Source organism: Schistocerca americana, chromosome 3 (genome assembly GCF_021461395.2).
Source record: "Schistocerca americana isolate TAMUIC-IGC-003095 chromosome 3, iqSchAmer2.1, whole genome shotgun sequence".
In the NCBI taxonomy this organism is placed as follows: domain Eukaryota; kingdom Metazoa; phylum Arthropoda; class Insecta; order Orthoptera; family Acrididae; genus Schistocerca; species Schistocerca americana.
Genome location: NC_060121.1, coordinates 617,926,221 through 617,942,538, shown reverse-complemented (window position 1 = coordinate 617,942,538; position 16,318 = coordinate 617,926,221). Strand labels below are relative to the sequence as shown.

Genomic DNA, 16,318 nt, shown 5'->3' with positions numbered 1-16,318 from the left:
GTATGGTAGTAAAACGCTGACTGTGGGAAAACCGGAAAAGAAGTGAATCGAAGCATTTGAGATGTGGTGCTACAGGCGAATGTGAAAATTAGGTGGACTGATAAGGTAGGAATGAGGAGTTTCTTAGCAGAATCGGATAGGAAAGGAATATGAGGAAAACACTGACAAGGAGGAGGGACTAGATGATAGGACATTCGTCAATACATCAGGGAATGAATTATGTGCTGGGGGGAGCTGTAAATGGCAAAAATTGTAGGGGAACACAGAGATTGGAATATATCCAGCTAATACTTGAGAAAGTAGGTTGCAAGTGCTACTCTGAGATGAAGAGATCGGCGCAGTAGAGGAATTCTTTGCGGGCCGCGTCAGACCAGTCAGAAGACTGCCGAACTAAAAAAAAAATGGCTTTCTTCGTCAAACGGTTAATGAAGGTCTAACTTGTCAAGAGTTCGAGGAGGCAGATACTAAGATTGTTTACTAAGTTTGTGAAATAAGTTAACGAGGTCGAGTATCTGTTCAGTAGTCAAAACCGATGTTTTAATTATAATGCTTGTGACTATGGAATTTTTAAAAACTTAGATGGATATTATCGTTAGTAATTCCCGCCGTTATTTTGATGCTTCACTTCTGTATGAACAATCGGTTTGCTGTAGCAAAACTTTTACCTGTTTTTCATGCTATTACCATCGGTGATTACAAACCCGCACTCTAGTACAAGTTAAAAAAAAAAAAAAAAAAAAGATTGACAATGCTGAAAAATTCTACACACTACCAAAAGGTAGTGAGACGCTGAGAAGGTACTGAACGTGTGGTGTCACCGCCAGACACCACACTTGTTAGGTGGTAGCCTTTAAATCGGCCGCGGTCCTTTAGTATACGTCGGACCCGCGTGTCGCCGCTATCGGTGATTGCAGACCGAGCGCCGCCACACGGCAGGTCTAGTCTAGAGAGACTCCCTAGCACTCGCCCCAGTTGTACAGCCGACTTTGCTAGCGTTGGTTTACTGGCTACATACGCTCTCATTTGCAGAGATGACAGTTTAGCATAGCCTTCATTTGCTACGACCTAGCAAGGCGCCATATTCAGTTACTATTCAGAACAGATAATATTGTGAATCATGTACCGTCAAGAGCGACGTTCATCATTATGGATTAAAGTTAAGTATCAAACTAATTACGTCCGCTTTCTGAATTCTAATTCCTTGTCATGATCCAGACCTCACGTCAGTATAGTCCTTCCCTCCTCACGCCAGCCTGCGTGAGCTAAAACGCGTGCATTTCGGCCTCCCCTCGTAACACGGTGTTGGCTCTTCTGCCAACACAACAGAACGTCTCAGAAGAATTCACGTGCAGATTATTCGACAAAAAACCTAATCATGACGATTTGTTAGATTAAACATTTTTACACAAACATATAAAACGAAAAGTGAACATTGCTCTATAGCTCTAAATTTTGATTTATCTAGTTTTGACGACTGCAAGCTACCGCCGTGTAAAATAGGACTGGAATAGCGTTTATTGAAAACAAAATATATTTCGTATATATGGAGCAACGCTCATACGAAAAATCTAACGGATCTAGACATAACAGATTTTTGATGGTGTGACAACAAGAGACATTACGATTTTTCGTGATTCTCGGGTAGCAAGCATGCACGAAAAGTATAGCTGACATGAATCTCACTGTAAGATTTTTGTAAAGAAATGGATTATTTTTGAGTAATTCTATTTGTTTTCAAGACACTGAAAATATTGGTAGTGACCTGTAGAGTGATTTTGGTGATGATGATAATACTTATGAGTCCGACAGTGATTGAAAAGTTTGTATTTTTCCTTTAAATAATTTCTTTTTTAACTTTATCCCACTTTATTTTTGTGTGATTCATTTAGGAAATTCATCACTACGATGGTTTCGAGTAAGCGCTTCATTAGTCATATCAGAATTTGAAGGCTGGTGCCTATTAAATGCCGTTCCACATGGATTTTCATAAGCCTCAGTGCGACCTTGTAATGAATTCGAGTATTGGAAAGTTGTCTGATTAGTAAGATGGTGCACTAAATTCGTGCGATATAAATTTTTTCTGCCTCTGTGCAATGCTGGCGCAATCCTTTGTTGCCGATCGGTAAAATTTTTAACGTTTACATAGCGGTCTCAGAATGTAAGGTGCTCATATTTTCTTCTGAAAAATGATTTTCGGCCGTTAACTGATTCAAATTTACTAGTAAAGCATATTTTCAGACGGTTTACAACGATTTTGTTTCATTTTTTTTTTCAAATGGTGCCCCGGTTTTTCACTACAGGCGACTTAAAAACATGTTTTAGATCTCTTAAACCAATCATTTAAGTAGATTCAAAAAATCAGACAAATTGCTGTGGTACAGTTCGGTAAAATTGGTTGTAATTTTTGAAAATGCGGTCAGACGTGAAGCGAAAACGTCTGAGATTAATATTATTTGGTTTACGGTCATCGAATCTATCGATTTCAAATGGTTTCAGCGGATTGCTATAATTCAAAAATTTTGGTCGTGGGTCCTCCTACTGTTAGATTTCACTCCAGCATCTGCAAAAAGATGTCGCATGCAAGTTTCATCAGCTTTTCGCCATCACATATCGTTTCTTACAGAAAACATGTTAAATTCGGGGCTTGTTACTGCAGCCCAAAATATCTAACGCACTGATAATTGCTGACACTAAAAGCAGCCGTGTGAGTACAAGAAACGCAACAGACTGTATTTGGTTGCAGTAAGTTGAGATGAGTAGGTAACAAGAAAGGAAATCTAGTGAATGACGACTTTATGGTTGTGTCATAACGAAGGTCTCTCCTCACACCAAGAACTGTTGAAGAGGAGGCCGGCCGAGGTGGCCGAGCGGTTCTGGGCGCTGCAGTCTGGAACCGGGCGACCGGTGCGGTCGCAGGTTCGAATCCTGCCTCGGGCATGGCTGTGTGCGATGTCCTTAGGTTAGTTAGGCTTAAGTAGTTCTGAGTTCTAGGGGACTGATGACCTCAGAATTCAAGTCCCATAGTGATCAGAGCCATTTGAACCATTTGTTGTAGAGGATGAGAAATAAAGTGCTGTTTATCTTTGAAACAATCGCTTTTGTATGACTCTACCATAACCGGTTTCTGCCTGCAATAGCCTTCTTTAGGTGCGATGTGCAGCAATCGCTTAACAAATGTTCATACATTGTCAACCCATGTTCATTTGTTAACAAGTGCCACCCACAAGATCTGAAGATGGCCATTATAGGCCGAAATGGTTATTATTGTGTCACAGAAAATGATCATATCAAAAGTAAATCAAAATCCAGTCAATCATTGTCTCCTTAAACGGAAAGCCATTTTATCCAAAAAGGACGACAAATGTGGTAAAACCCTTACGACAGTCCTTGAGTCCTAGAATTTGTAAAATTATGGAAGTAACTATGAAGGAACACTGCTAGATAATTATTATGTTCCTTCCTCGTCGGAAGATTTATGGAGTGGGCAAAATCAGGCCTCAAATAAAGAGGATAAAATTTCACGAACATAGTGGAATTTTCAATTGGCGGCAGCAGATAAATCTGCTTAGGAGTAGTTTGTTCGGTGTTACATAGCTGTTTCTGAAATTTGTAACACTTCCACTTAGACTAGTTTGCACGTACACTGACCAGCCAAGACGTTATGACCATTGCACATCGCGAGACTGACGGCCACCTTGTTGCGCGACGGACACGTGAGGAACGTATATGGATGAGAGAGAGACTAATCGGAAACCATTATTGTGACGATACGGGTTACAAAATGGGGAAACCCATAGGCGTTAGCGACAGTGATAAAGGATAGGTGGTTATGACCCTGGTCTGTGGAGGAGCATCTTGGAAACGGTGAAGCTGCTCTGTTTCTCTCGTCCTGTCGTCGTGAGCATCTATCGGATGTGGTCAGGACGATGAAACCACAGGTAGGCGACAAGGTGTTGGATGTTCACGCCTCATCACTGGTGGAGTTCGGATGTTTGATCTCTCTGCAAAGTAGGCTAAGTGGTGATTTGTGGCAGATCTACACGCTTCCGTCTCCGAGCAATGTTACAGTTTCAGTAAAGTTGCACAACGTTAATCTAATGCCAAGTCCGCGCCACAGAAAGTGTCAGTTATAGGGCATTCTCACACATAAATTCATTTGTTCAGATCAAAAAACAATTTGGTCATGGACAAGGAAGTACTTATACTCCAAATATGTATAATTATGACGAGGAAGGCCAATGATTTCCTTATTGCGCCTGTTCACCAGGTCCGAAATGCCTCGTGTAATGGGGATAATGGGCAAGGGGTATTGCATTAGTGGTGTGTGGATAAGTTGAGAAGCCGGCCGATGTGTCCGAGCGGTTCTAGGCGCTTCAGTCTGCAACAGCGCGACCGCTACGGTCGCGGGTTCAAATCCTGCCTCGGGCATGGATGTGTGTGATGTCCTTAGGTTAGTTAGGTTTAAGTAGTTCTAAGTTCTAGGGGACTGATGACCTCAGATTAAGTCCCATGGTGCTCAGAGCCATTCGAACCATTTTTAAATTGAGAATTTGGGGCTGACGGGAGTCGTTCGAGGGTAGTCCGTGCGAGTGCGATGACCACAGTGTCTAGATGGCACAGTGGTCAGCGCATCGCCCTAGTTAGCATAAGACCTGGATTCGAATCCTGGCTCAGTACAAATTTTCGACTTTCTTCATTGCTTTAAAGCAATACCAACTCGTAGCCAACGTCTAATTCCTCTGTGTCTTGAGAATTTGGGTCTGAAAGGAGGCATGCTAGGTTGTCACCAATGTGCAAAGGGCGTACTATCAGCACAGCTATCTAGTAAACAAGACACCTGGATTTGAATCCTAGTCCCGCATAACTTTTCAACTTTCCCCATTGATATTAATGAATTACTGCTGGCAGCTAATCTCTTTAATTCCTTTTTGTCTTGAAGGAAGAAATTGGCTGTCATTGTCATAACAAGCCCTGTCACCATCAACTTTCATTTTCCACGCACACTGGCACATGTTTCCAGGTACAAAACATCGTTCCTTTACTTGGTTCCTGTCTCATTTCACTCACCATTCGAGCACCACAGCAGTCTCATCTGCAACAGCAACACTGGATCACGAATTTCGGAATCCTGAAGAAGATACTCGTTTCCCTTTTTTAATTTTTGGGTTGTGAATGTAATTTTCTGCACCAGTAGTTGACTGGCAAGGGGAGCAGGTTTTATTGCGTAAGGTTCCTAATAACCAGTCGTTGCGCCAAAGTGTTGAGTTAAAATACAAAGCTGTCGTCAGTGTCTTATGAAGCGAGGGCATGTAACATTGTCGATGGTAACCTGACCATCGTGTGGCACTACATCCCGGAAATGCCTACAGAAAAATTAAATAACTGATAAGACAGTACACGCGTGTTCTGTTGTAAAGCTAGCAGCTCAGCCAGCGACAGATAAGGAACGTGTTTTCACAACAAGGGGGGGGGGGGGGGGGGGGGGTGGGATACCAAGCCAGACGAGCTCTGCTGCTTTGTCAGTAGATGGTGGCACCTGTCACCCGTGATGATTGGCGAAGCTCAAAGTATGAGAAATTCGGCTCTTGCTCAGCTAGCTATAGACACAGATCACATGGTAAGAAAATCTCGACGATCTGAATGAACCTGGGGAGATTAGCCCCAATGACTGAACTAAATGAATAAAGAAAATATGAAGAAAGGAAAACTCTAAATAAATACTGAACGGAAACACAGCCATCAGTCACATGGCTTTAAAGACAAAAATTAGGCAAGTTCATGAGTGAAGACGCCCCTTTGCTACGAGGTATAGTTAGCGAGTTATTGAGTATTACAGTCATACACCTCTATCTGGCTCTACGTACTAATGTTGCTGGTACTTCCACTACTTCGAATTTTATTTACTAGAAAATTCACTTTTTCATGCTCAGAATATACATTCTAGCCACTACTTTGAATATGAACTGATCTTTAGAAATTATATACTCACAAACACCTTCAGTGATTCATATAAAAAGGATAGGTCTCATGAGTGCTTTATCGAACTGTTCTAACGAATTTCTGTGAAGATTGTGTACTTCAAATTAGCGGCTAGTATGTATACTCTGTACATGAAAAAGTGAATTTTCTAGTAAACAGAACTTGAAGTAATGAAAGTAGCAGCAACATTAGTAAGTAGAGATAGTTAGAGATGTATGACTGTAATTGGTTTTATTGTTTAAGATTTACTGGTGATATAAAGACTCAAATAGCTTCCGTACAAACAGAAACACTATTTGTGAGAAAACCATTAAAGTTACACGAAGACTACGATCGGCCCTGAAAATCTGATGAAATTCGTGTCCACATTTATTTACAAATTGTATCAACTTTATTAGGTTTGTAGTTTATGTATGCTTTCGGAAGACAGGAATACATGAGCTTGACTCATATCAGTGCGGGGATATAAGTAACGGCAGCCATTTTCACATGGGGACTAGCACTTCAGCAGGCAGTTGCAGTGAAGATCGGGACCAAATAGAAAGTGTGTATGGCTGGACGTCGCCTCGTGTGTGCACCAGAAATATTTTTTAAGTATATGGCAGTGGACTTGTAAAACTTTCGTGTGTGATGATCGTGAGGAACTCGGAAACATTTTTATCTTGTGTGAACGTAGAAAAATTCGCACTACGTGACCTCGTTTGTTACGACTTCTAAATGCTTTGTATGTGTCAACTGGAAAGGCTTTGAAACATTTTTCAGCATGAGAACCCTGAATAAATTTGGGTTAGGCGAATTAGTCTAAATTTCCGTAAACTGCTCTGCATTTAAATTTAATTGTGATCTACAGTTAAAATATCGTTAGTTTGCGGTCACGGAACATTAACTCCCAAGTTGCTGAAGCACATTAAACAATTTTTGTAAATTTTCTAAAGGTTAAGCGAGTCCATAATGCTGGTCAAGTTACTTAGATTCTTGCAGCGACAAATATTATATTAATATAAATGTATTGTGGAAAGTGTGAAAAGATATATCGTTTGTTTTTTCTACAATAAACTCATTTGCAAAAAAAAAATTAAATTGGTGTGGACAGTGAACGTAAATACTGCAAATTTAGTAAACTTGTAACTGATTTCATTTTGCGTTAATGCGACGGATGGGTTGGTTGGACCCTCGACAATGCATAACCAATATTTTAAAATGCAAGCAAAAATATGGAGGCCCTATGAATAGTGTTATTTAACTTTTATTCGTGCTGATGCACGTGAGGACTCAAGAGATGATCTCTGGTGGAAGCAACAATGGTTATCTTTAGTCATTTATTTTTCTGATATGCAGCAGCAAGAAGAGTAGTGTGAACACTCATTACTATTTTACATTCACAAATATTACCCTACTACGTCGCCGTGGGTACGTTAGTCTCAGCTGCTCACTTTGTGCTGCTCGCGAGGAGTAGGCTATGTGCTGGCACTGGGTTTCACTTGTTCCCACCTCATCTTCACACAACATAAACATAACACTAGACTATACACACACCCATTACACTCAACTGCGCTGTAGAAATACACATGCAAGACAAACCGCAACAAATGGAGTCCATGTGCACAGAGGAAGGACACCTTGTCTCACAGGCAGCTTAACCATCCAGGAGATGGCCCAGCTAACAACGACATCTGCAGGAGACAACCCTAACGTGTTCACACGTTGGCCCGAAGACATTGTCATAGATGGGAACAGAGTCATTGAGTTTGAACCCTGGATCATTGGACACCTGTCACCTGATCTAATGAATCATGTTTCTTGATACACCACATCGACTGTCGTGCCCTGGTACGCCATTGTTCGGGCAAACGATAGCTCAAAACAAACTCTGCGCGACACGTGATGGCTAATGGGTGCAGTATTACATGGGGAGCGGGGTGGGGCGTTCACGTGGGCTTCCATGGGACCTGTGACAGTGATCGAAGGCACCGTAACAGCTGAGGATTGCTTGAACGTTATTGCGCATCACTTCCATCCTCTGGTAGTTGATGTGTTCTCGGATGGCGATGGCATCTTCCAGCAATCTAACTGTCCTTGTCAGAAGTTCAGACACCTGCTACAGAGATTTTAGGAGGGTGATAGTGAATTCAGGATGACGTCGTTGTCATCAAAATCTCTGACTGAACACAACTGAAATGCTACCGGGCGCCTGTTCTGAGCCCGCAAACCATTTTCCCCCTGTTTTTAGACATCTGACGCCACATACTTCCGAAAAACTAACAAGGATTTGTCTAATCGCCGCTGAATCGCTGGTGTGTTGAGCTCCGAAGTTGGAGAAACACGCAATTAGGCACGTTTAGGCTTATCGGTATATATTGACACATTTCAGCCCATTTACGTAATGTTTTGTAAGCACTATGACTACGAGCCCAACGATGCCGGCAGGGACCTGACTAAACTGGAGGACGGCATCGGGGAGAAGGTGGCCATGTTCGTGATGTACCTGGTGAACGTGATCGGCGACGTGCTGATGGCCCTGGCTCGTGGCTGGGAGCTGGCCCTGGTGTGCCTCGTCTGCTTCCCGCTGACCGTCGCCTCGATCGTCACCACAGAGGTGCTGTCGTCGCGTCTCGTGCAGAAGGAGCTCCTCGCTTACGGAAAGGCGGGAGCCATCGCAGAAGAGGTGCTCAGCGCCATCCGCACCGTCATCGCCTTCGGCGGACAGGATAAGGAGGACAAGAGGTAAGACACACACTGCCTGCCCAGACAGCGCTCATGGAACAGTGACAGCAGATGGGCGTATGCTACCCGTTATTCCCCTGCTGCATATTCAATATCGCCGTCACGAACAGAACGTCATTATTATCGACGAGGTTTTAAACTCCGTAATTTCCTTCCCTCCTTTTCCTATTCATTGAAAGTTGCAAGTCGTTAAATATTGTGAAAATGCACATTCGATTATATGATTGATTTGCGAAGTGATTTTGAAATTTGGTGTGACAAGCGAACTAATGGTTCGACAACCCATACCCGAAAGAAATACTTTAGATATCCTAGTTACAAAGAGAACTGATCTTACCCACAGTGCCATCAATGAGAGGGGAGTTAACGACAGGAACGAACGAAAACATTTATCAATTAATCTAGGAAAATATTTACATTATGGTAAATCCGATAGCCCATAACAAGTTACTTAAGGAACGAAACGTGAACAGTTGTGGAATGTGGTTAAAGCCCGTCCGCGCCCTGAAGAAGTACGTTCCAAGTATATCGGGGATTTGCGTGAGACACCATGGGCATCTAATATGTTTCAAAACGCCAGACGTAAAAACGGGATTTTCCGGTGCTCATACCACGGGTTATATTGGTGGTAGAAGGATAGGGCCAAGTGCTTTGGATAGATTCTGTGCTAGGGACCATTTATGTACTCAACAGAAGGATCGTCTTATTGTCAATATCCTACAGTACAGTGTCAAAGTATGAACATTACACACATCGTCCTGCTTAGACAGATGGAGAATTTTTTAAAATTTAATGTGATCAAACTTATGGTGATACCATTAGTTCATGGACGGTTCCTCGTAAAGCTCTGGAAAAATAATTTTTACTGTAATTTTACCGTCACCAGCGGACCAAAACCCAGCCGACTATTCCAAGACACAGCAAATGACTAATTTTTACGACGTGTTCCCAAGATCCCGATCTCGAACAACCTTGAAAAGTGTCTTCATCTTTTTATCCGTTTCCGAGATACAGAGGGTCAAAGTTATCCTTCTTGTACGCATATAGAATCCGGAGTGAGGCGGAAGCGTAGTTTATAAAGTGACATAGCGCGAAGAAATATGCTGTAAAGTGTCTTCGTTGTCATCATGTTGTAGTACTGAAGCACATGCAGAATTTTTTTGCACGTAAAATCCGGTCTGAGGTATAAATTTAGTTTTGAATTATTTCAGTTTCACATAAGTGAAGTACCTACAATTTACTGACCAACACGTTTCTTTTCATATGAGTTGCATTCTCTGGTGCAGCAGGGAAAAGAAGGGAACCAGCGAAAAAACACTCCTATCGTAAAACAAAAAATGCGGAATATTTACCAGTAAATTTAAAAGACTATGATTGAAAAGTGGGGTACCAGTTACCTCATTCCACGTTCCTCAGTACCTTTAAAACTTTCCCAAAAATTTTGTCATGCGGTCATATTCCCCTTTTGTATGCCTAGGGAGGGGGAGACAGTGATCATATTCTCGTTTTTTATGCCTAGAGAGAGGGAGACAGTGATCATATTCCCGTTTATTTTTTTGTGCTGGGAGAGAAGGAGACAGTGGCAATGGCAAAGAGACGGGAAAGTAATAAATAATGGAAGGCAGTAGACAGTGGTTGAGAGAAGAAGGGGACAATGGCAGTGTCAGAGAAAGAGAGGGACACAGTGGTAGTGGAACATAGTTGACAGTGACAGAACAACGTTAGGAAACAGAGTGAAGGAGACAGTGCCAGAAGGCGAGGAATAAAGAGAAAGGGAAAGTGTAAATGGGTGACAGATAGTGATAATGAGAGACACAGTATATGACAGTGAGAAAGACGAAGAGAGAGATAGGGACAATGAGAAGAGGCGGCAGCAGTAGGGAGGAAGGAATGAGATGTTAACAGTAACAGAGAGCAAAACGGAGACAGTGACAATGAGAGGAGATTGTAGTAGTAGGACGGAACGAAGGGGACTGTGGCTGTAACACAGGAGATAATTACAAAAAAATGTGTGCGAAATCTTATGGGACTTAACTGGTAAGGTCATAAGTCCCTAAGCTTACACACTACTTACCCTAAATTATCCTAAGGGCAAACACACACACCCATGCCCGAGGGAGGACTCGAACCTCCGCCGGGACCAGCCGCACAGTCCATGACTGCAGCGCCCTAGACCGCTCGGCAGATAATTACGGGGAGCCACAAAGAGATAAAGGCAATAAGCTGAATGAGTGAGTGAGAAAGGGCAGCTGGAAGTGGATGGGTATGAGCGAATTACAGCGATGGACTAATGGGTATGAGTGAGTTACAGTTAGCGGTTTGTGGTAGTTTGAGATGAGTTACATGTGAGATAAAGCACGAATATGCTCGCATGCAAATTTCTTTGTGAACATTTTTAAAGGTACTGAGGAAGATAGCATAGGCAGCTGGTACCGCACTTTCCAAAGCCTTTTAAATAAGCAGGAACATATTAAAATTTTTTTGTGCTCTGATAGGAGCATTTTTCCGCTAGTTAATAAATGACTGAAAATAGCCAGCCTAATTTAAGCATTACCACTATCCTTGTCATGTTTATTCAACCAAGGATCATGTCACTGTGATATAGGAATTATCAAGGTACAATTTTACAAATCGGTAGCTCAAAATACACAAGACCGAAAATACATGACATGCTTTACGAGGACAAAATATGTGGTTTAGGAGGATAAAAAAGGTGGTCAGCCGTGGTCCTGATTGAGGAAACATCCCGGGTTTTGCCTTAGCCACTTAGGGATTGTGAGAATAAGAAAAAGCGTACAGGGGTGTGTAGAGAGTCATTCAGACAGTCATTTCTTCCTGGTTCTACGTAGTCATGGAACAGTAAAAACTCGAGAATATTCGTATGATGTGCCCTCTGCCTTGCTCTGCACAGTGGCTTGTGGTTATGTATGTAGGATGAGGTTCGATAACTATACAAAGAAACAACTCTTTAAAAAAACTCCTCCCGAATAGGCTATGAAGGCCCAACGCTACCGACCGGCCGCCGTGCCATCCTCAGCCCATAAGCAGCACTGGATGCTGAGATGGATGAGCATATGGTCAACACACCGCTCTCCTAGCCATATGTCAGTTTCCGAGACCGGAGCCGCTACTTCTCTATCAAGTAGCTCCTCAGTTTGCCTCACAAGAGCTGAGTGCACCCCGCTTGCCAACGGCGCTCGGCAGACCGGATGGTCACCCATCCAAGAAACAACTCTTTAAGAATATAATTTATTTCAGCTTTCTAAAACACGCTTGTAAGCCAAAGAATTAGATAGCTGTCGTCTTTAAGAGATAGCGTTTCTGTAACCTTGGAAAATTTCGGGCATTTAAGGTGATTTGTATGTCGTTAGAACTTGGTTCTAGCCGCAGCGTGGATGGCGATTTGAGGGTGGGCAGCATACGTGATATTAGCTGATTTAATTTGAGCAATCACCAAGACGCCAACTCAAAATTCGGCTCTGTGGTGCAAAGTTTTCACTGTCTCGCCAAAGCCCTCCTTTCCTCCAATACAATTTGCTAGGATTTTAATAATAGCTTGATGGTAGTCTTTATTGCACATTCTTCGAACACTCTGCCGTTTCTTCCAGGAAGTCACAAACAGAGCAATGTATGAAAAGAAAGGAGGCAACGTTAGCGTCGACTGTAGAGTGGCTTAATGTTCCTCCTACCCTTCACATATACTGTCCGAGTTGTACACACAGAACGACGAAACCAACGTGACTTTCAACTGAAAATGTAAATCTAAGCAAAATCAAGTTTCATGTCTTTTCGGCAGGTACAACAAGAAACTGATGGCGGGGATGAAACTTAGTGTGAGGCGAAACCTGATCAACGGGCTCGGCAACGGCTTCCAGTGGTTCTGCGCCTTCGGCAGTTACGGGCTCGCCTTCTGGTACGGCGTGGGGCTCATCCTCAGGGACAGGGACTACCCGGAGAGCGAGAGGCGCTACGACGCCGCCACCATGCTCACGGTGCGTACCCGAACGCCGATGTGCGTTGAATGTTGGCTGTTACACTGCAGTTTTCAATGTTTATTTTTTTATTTTTACAACTCGGTATTTCGTTACTAGCTACTGCAGGCTTATTGCAGAGATGCAGTTCTATACATAGTGTCGATTCTGAACAGCTAGGTAATATTTGGGCCAGTGTGTGAGCTATTCAGAAAATACTCATAGAGTCTCAGCTGAGCTAGCCAATCAGCTGACGACCCGCCAAGCTGAGAATGCTGGAGGCACTCTGTTTACTGCTGTGCTGAGTGTCAGTCATGTTTCGGAGTCTGATGCCGCTGACTGCTGTTTTGCTGTATCGTGAGATGGTGATGTATATGAAACAGGAACATGCTTGCAGTACGAACTAGCGGTTCGTTTACGGAAAACAAGCGGTCCCCGTGTAACTATTGATTCGCACTGCGAAGACAAAGTTATTGTAAATTTCATGGGTAGGAAGCATGTGTCATGTGTGGTGATTCAGTGTTCATATCTCTCGTGTGCTACTTTGTACTACTAAGCACGAATGATGGTGTTGCAGCAACGAGGCTTCGAAAGAAATGCGAGTGGGATGAGCGGCTGCCGCCGGCCATTCTGTATCACGGCGGCTGAGGGTGCTCGTAGTCCAGAGCTGCTGGAGGCGTGGCTCAGTGGGGATGCGCCATTGGGTCCGCTAGATCCCGCGCCACCACTATTGGCGTCAGACAGAAACTTCAAATTCCCTTGCCACGATGCCAAAGGGGTGGAATCGATATGTGGTAGCTCTGCCTCTTTTTGAGGATTGGTACAGGACCTGTGTGTTATTAATTCGTCTGAATGGTAGTACAGTCTCTTTTGGAACCGCCAGAGCCGCCGAGAGCGCTAAATGCGCTGCTTCCTGGACCCGGGTAGGCGTACTGGCCCCGGATCGAATCCGCCCGGCGGATTAACGACGACAGCCGGTGTGCCAGCCAACCTGGATGTGGTTTTTAGGCGGTTTTCCGCATCCCACTAGGTGAATACTGGGCTGGTCCCCACGTCCCGTCTCGGTTACACGGCTCGCAGACATCTGAACACGTTCACACTTTTCCATGGATTATACTAGTCGCAGACAGTTGGAGTACACTAATTCTGTCCTGGGGGATACGGGGTGGCGGCAGGAAGGGCATCCGGCCACCCCTTAAACTGACCTTGCCAAATCCGATTAACCCCGCCGTCCCTGCTTCATGCGGGTAAACAGGCAAAGCGATAGATAGGTAGTACAGTCTGTTTTGTCACACCCCATATCAATGAGCATTTGCCAATACTTTGTGTCTTATAGGCATTATACTTCTTTTGATTTCCTTATGTAGCTGAACTGTATGTGCCACTTGTATTACATATACTAAGTCACTGAATTACTTTCTGGGAGTCGATTATGTGGATTTACATTCAAATATTCCTAGAAATTAGACTTCCCTGCTACTCATTTTCCTGTTTTAGACGCGTTATGCTGACTTTCACTCGGCAGTTGGAATACAATACCTTGATGTGAAACTACTATTTGTTTTCAGAAATTAGTAAAACTTTACTGTAGTTAATATCAACAAGAGTGGTAATCAATACGAACATTACAATTGGAAGTTCTTTGACTCGCTTCACCGTAGAAAACGCACATGTAGAGGTGACGCAAGTGGTAGAAATACAGAGCTTTATTCTACAGACTATGTGCTTATTTGACGCCCTGTGTCAGTCAGCTGTTATAACGGATTGGGTCCACATGTCCAGTGCATTGCACAGGCTTATAAGCCACATTGCATTACGCATCTTTATGCTTGGTAAGATATTTGGTGCAGTTGCTAATCTCCATGTAGATTCAGTTTCCTTTTGCTATGCCCTTTGTAAATCATAGGGCAGAAAAGTAAATGTTCACTGTTCACACGGTTTTCTACAAACTCTTTGTAGTCAGATCGCTTTACTAGTTTGATTCACAGGTCTAAACACTGTGTTTAAAAAGGCATGTTTCTTAATTGTGTGCGTATCCGGAGTAACCTTCATCGATAAACCTGTTGAAGACCTAGCAGGAACCTTATGACGTTTGGTCTGTGCAGTGGAAGACTGGATATTCTACAACAACGAGTCTAGGACATAAGGACAGAACTTCGTGTGCTGTAAAATAGTCTCCCAAATGCTTCCGAATATTGCGGTTATTATTCAGTGAACTTCAGTTGAAAATGTACACGGCCATACGAAAGTATTCTACTCAGAAACAATCACGACCGTTTCATAACAAACGTGGCCCACGAAATTTTTAGCTAAAGATACTTGTGCGATAATTAGGAACTCGCTATAGTGTACCTGGGTGATTTTGTTTTGTGATATGACAGTCGAAAAATGAAGAGCAAACGATAACTATTGAATAAATAATAACCACAAAAATGATACTCAACTTTAAGAAAACAATACTGCTGGCAGAGGCTTTTGATTCTCCCCATAAGGTGAATCTCAATACAAATTCTTTTTGACTGATTTATTTTTCATCGATAAAAATGAATTTTAACTAAGTCGCTAGCGTAGCGGATACCACATGATAATATTTCCGTCTTACTTTGCATCTCTTCCTGCTTCACGTCATACACCAGTCATTTCACCTTTAACCCATTATTCTCATTTATTCCTCTTCCATTGCCACCATATTTAAGACGAGGAATTTTCCCGGTGGTGGCATCTCTGTTACATGGGCTATTTGACATCTAGGAGATTCAGGAGACTCTCCTGCCACGCTCCCCGTAACGACTCCTCACTCCAACAACTACACACAACAAACACGTCAGACTTTCCACAGTTCTGCTCACGTTTCGACAACTACTTCGGCCGTATTCTTCAGTCCAAAGACTGGTTTCATGCAGCCCTCTACAGCTATTGTATCCTTCGACAACTACTTCGGCCGTATTCTTCAGTCCAAAGACTGGTTTCATGCAGCTCTCTACGGCTATTGTATCCTGTGAAAGCCTCTTCATCTTCGGACATCTATTTGAAACTGCTTGTTGTAAGCGTCTCTTGGTCTTCCTCTACGATTTGTATCCCGCAAACTTCCCTACAATACTAAATTGATGATTCCTTGATGTCCCAGACTATGTCCTATTAGCCGATTCCTTCTTTTAGTTAAATTATGCCACAAATATCTTTTCTTCCCAATTCCGTTCAGTACTTCCTCCTTAGTTACGTGACCTACCCATCTAATTTCCAGCATTCATCTGTAACACCACTTTTCAAAGACTTCTGTTCTCTTCGTGCATGAACTAATTATCGTCCACATTTCAGTTATGTAAAAGGCTACACTTCAGATAAATAGCTCAAGAAAAGAGTTCGTAACACTTGAATTTATCCTAGATTTTAAGGAGTTTTTCTTCTTCAATATATGTTTCTCTTCCCGTTGTCAGTCTGTATTATATAGCCTCTCTACTATGGCCATCATTAGTTATTTTATTGTCACGAAAGGAAAACTCATATACTACTTTCAGTGTCTGATTTCTTAATCTAATTTTCTCAGCACCGTCTGGTTTAATTCGATTACCTTCTCTTGCCCTTGTTTGCTTTTGTTGATGTTCGTCTTACATCCTCCTTACAAGACACTGTCCATTCCTTTC

At 42.8% G+C, this 16,318-nt stretch overlaps 1 protein-coding gene across 1 annotated transcript in view; it reads left to right on the top strand.

The window, feature by feature from the left end:
* Positions 1-16,318, top strand: part of LOC124606966 (ATP-dependent translocase ABCB1-like) — a 261,320-nt gene that overhangs the window by 46,552 nt on the left and 198,450 nt on the right. Inside the window, exons 5-6 of the mRNA XM_047139103.1 lie at positions 8,407-8,703; positions 12,500-12,695. Coding sequence (XP_046995059.1) covers positions 8,407-8,703; positions 12,500-12,695 — 493 coding nt within the window. The remainder of the gene's footprint in view (positions 1-8,406; positions 8,704-12,499; positions 12,696-16,318) is intronic.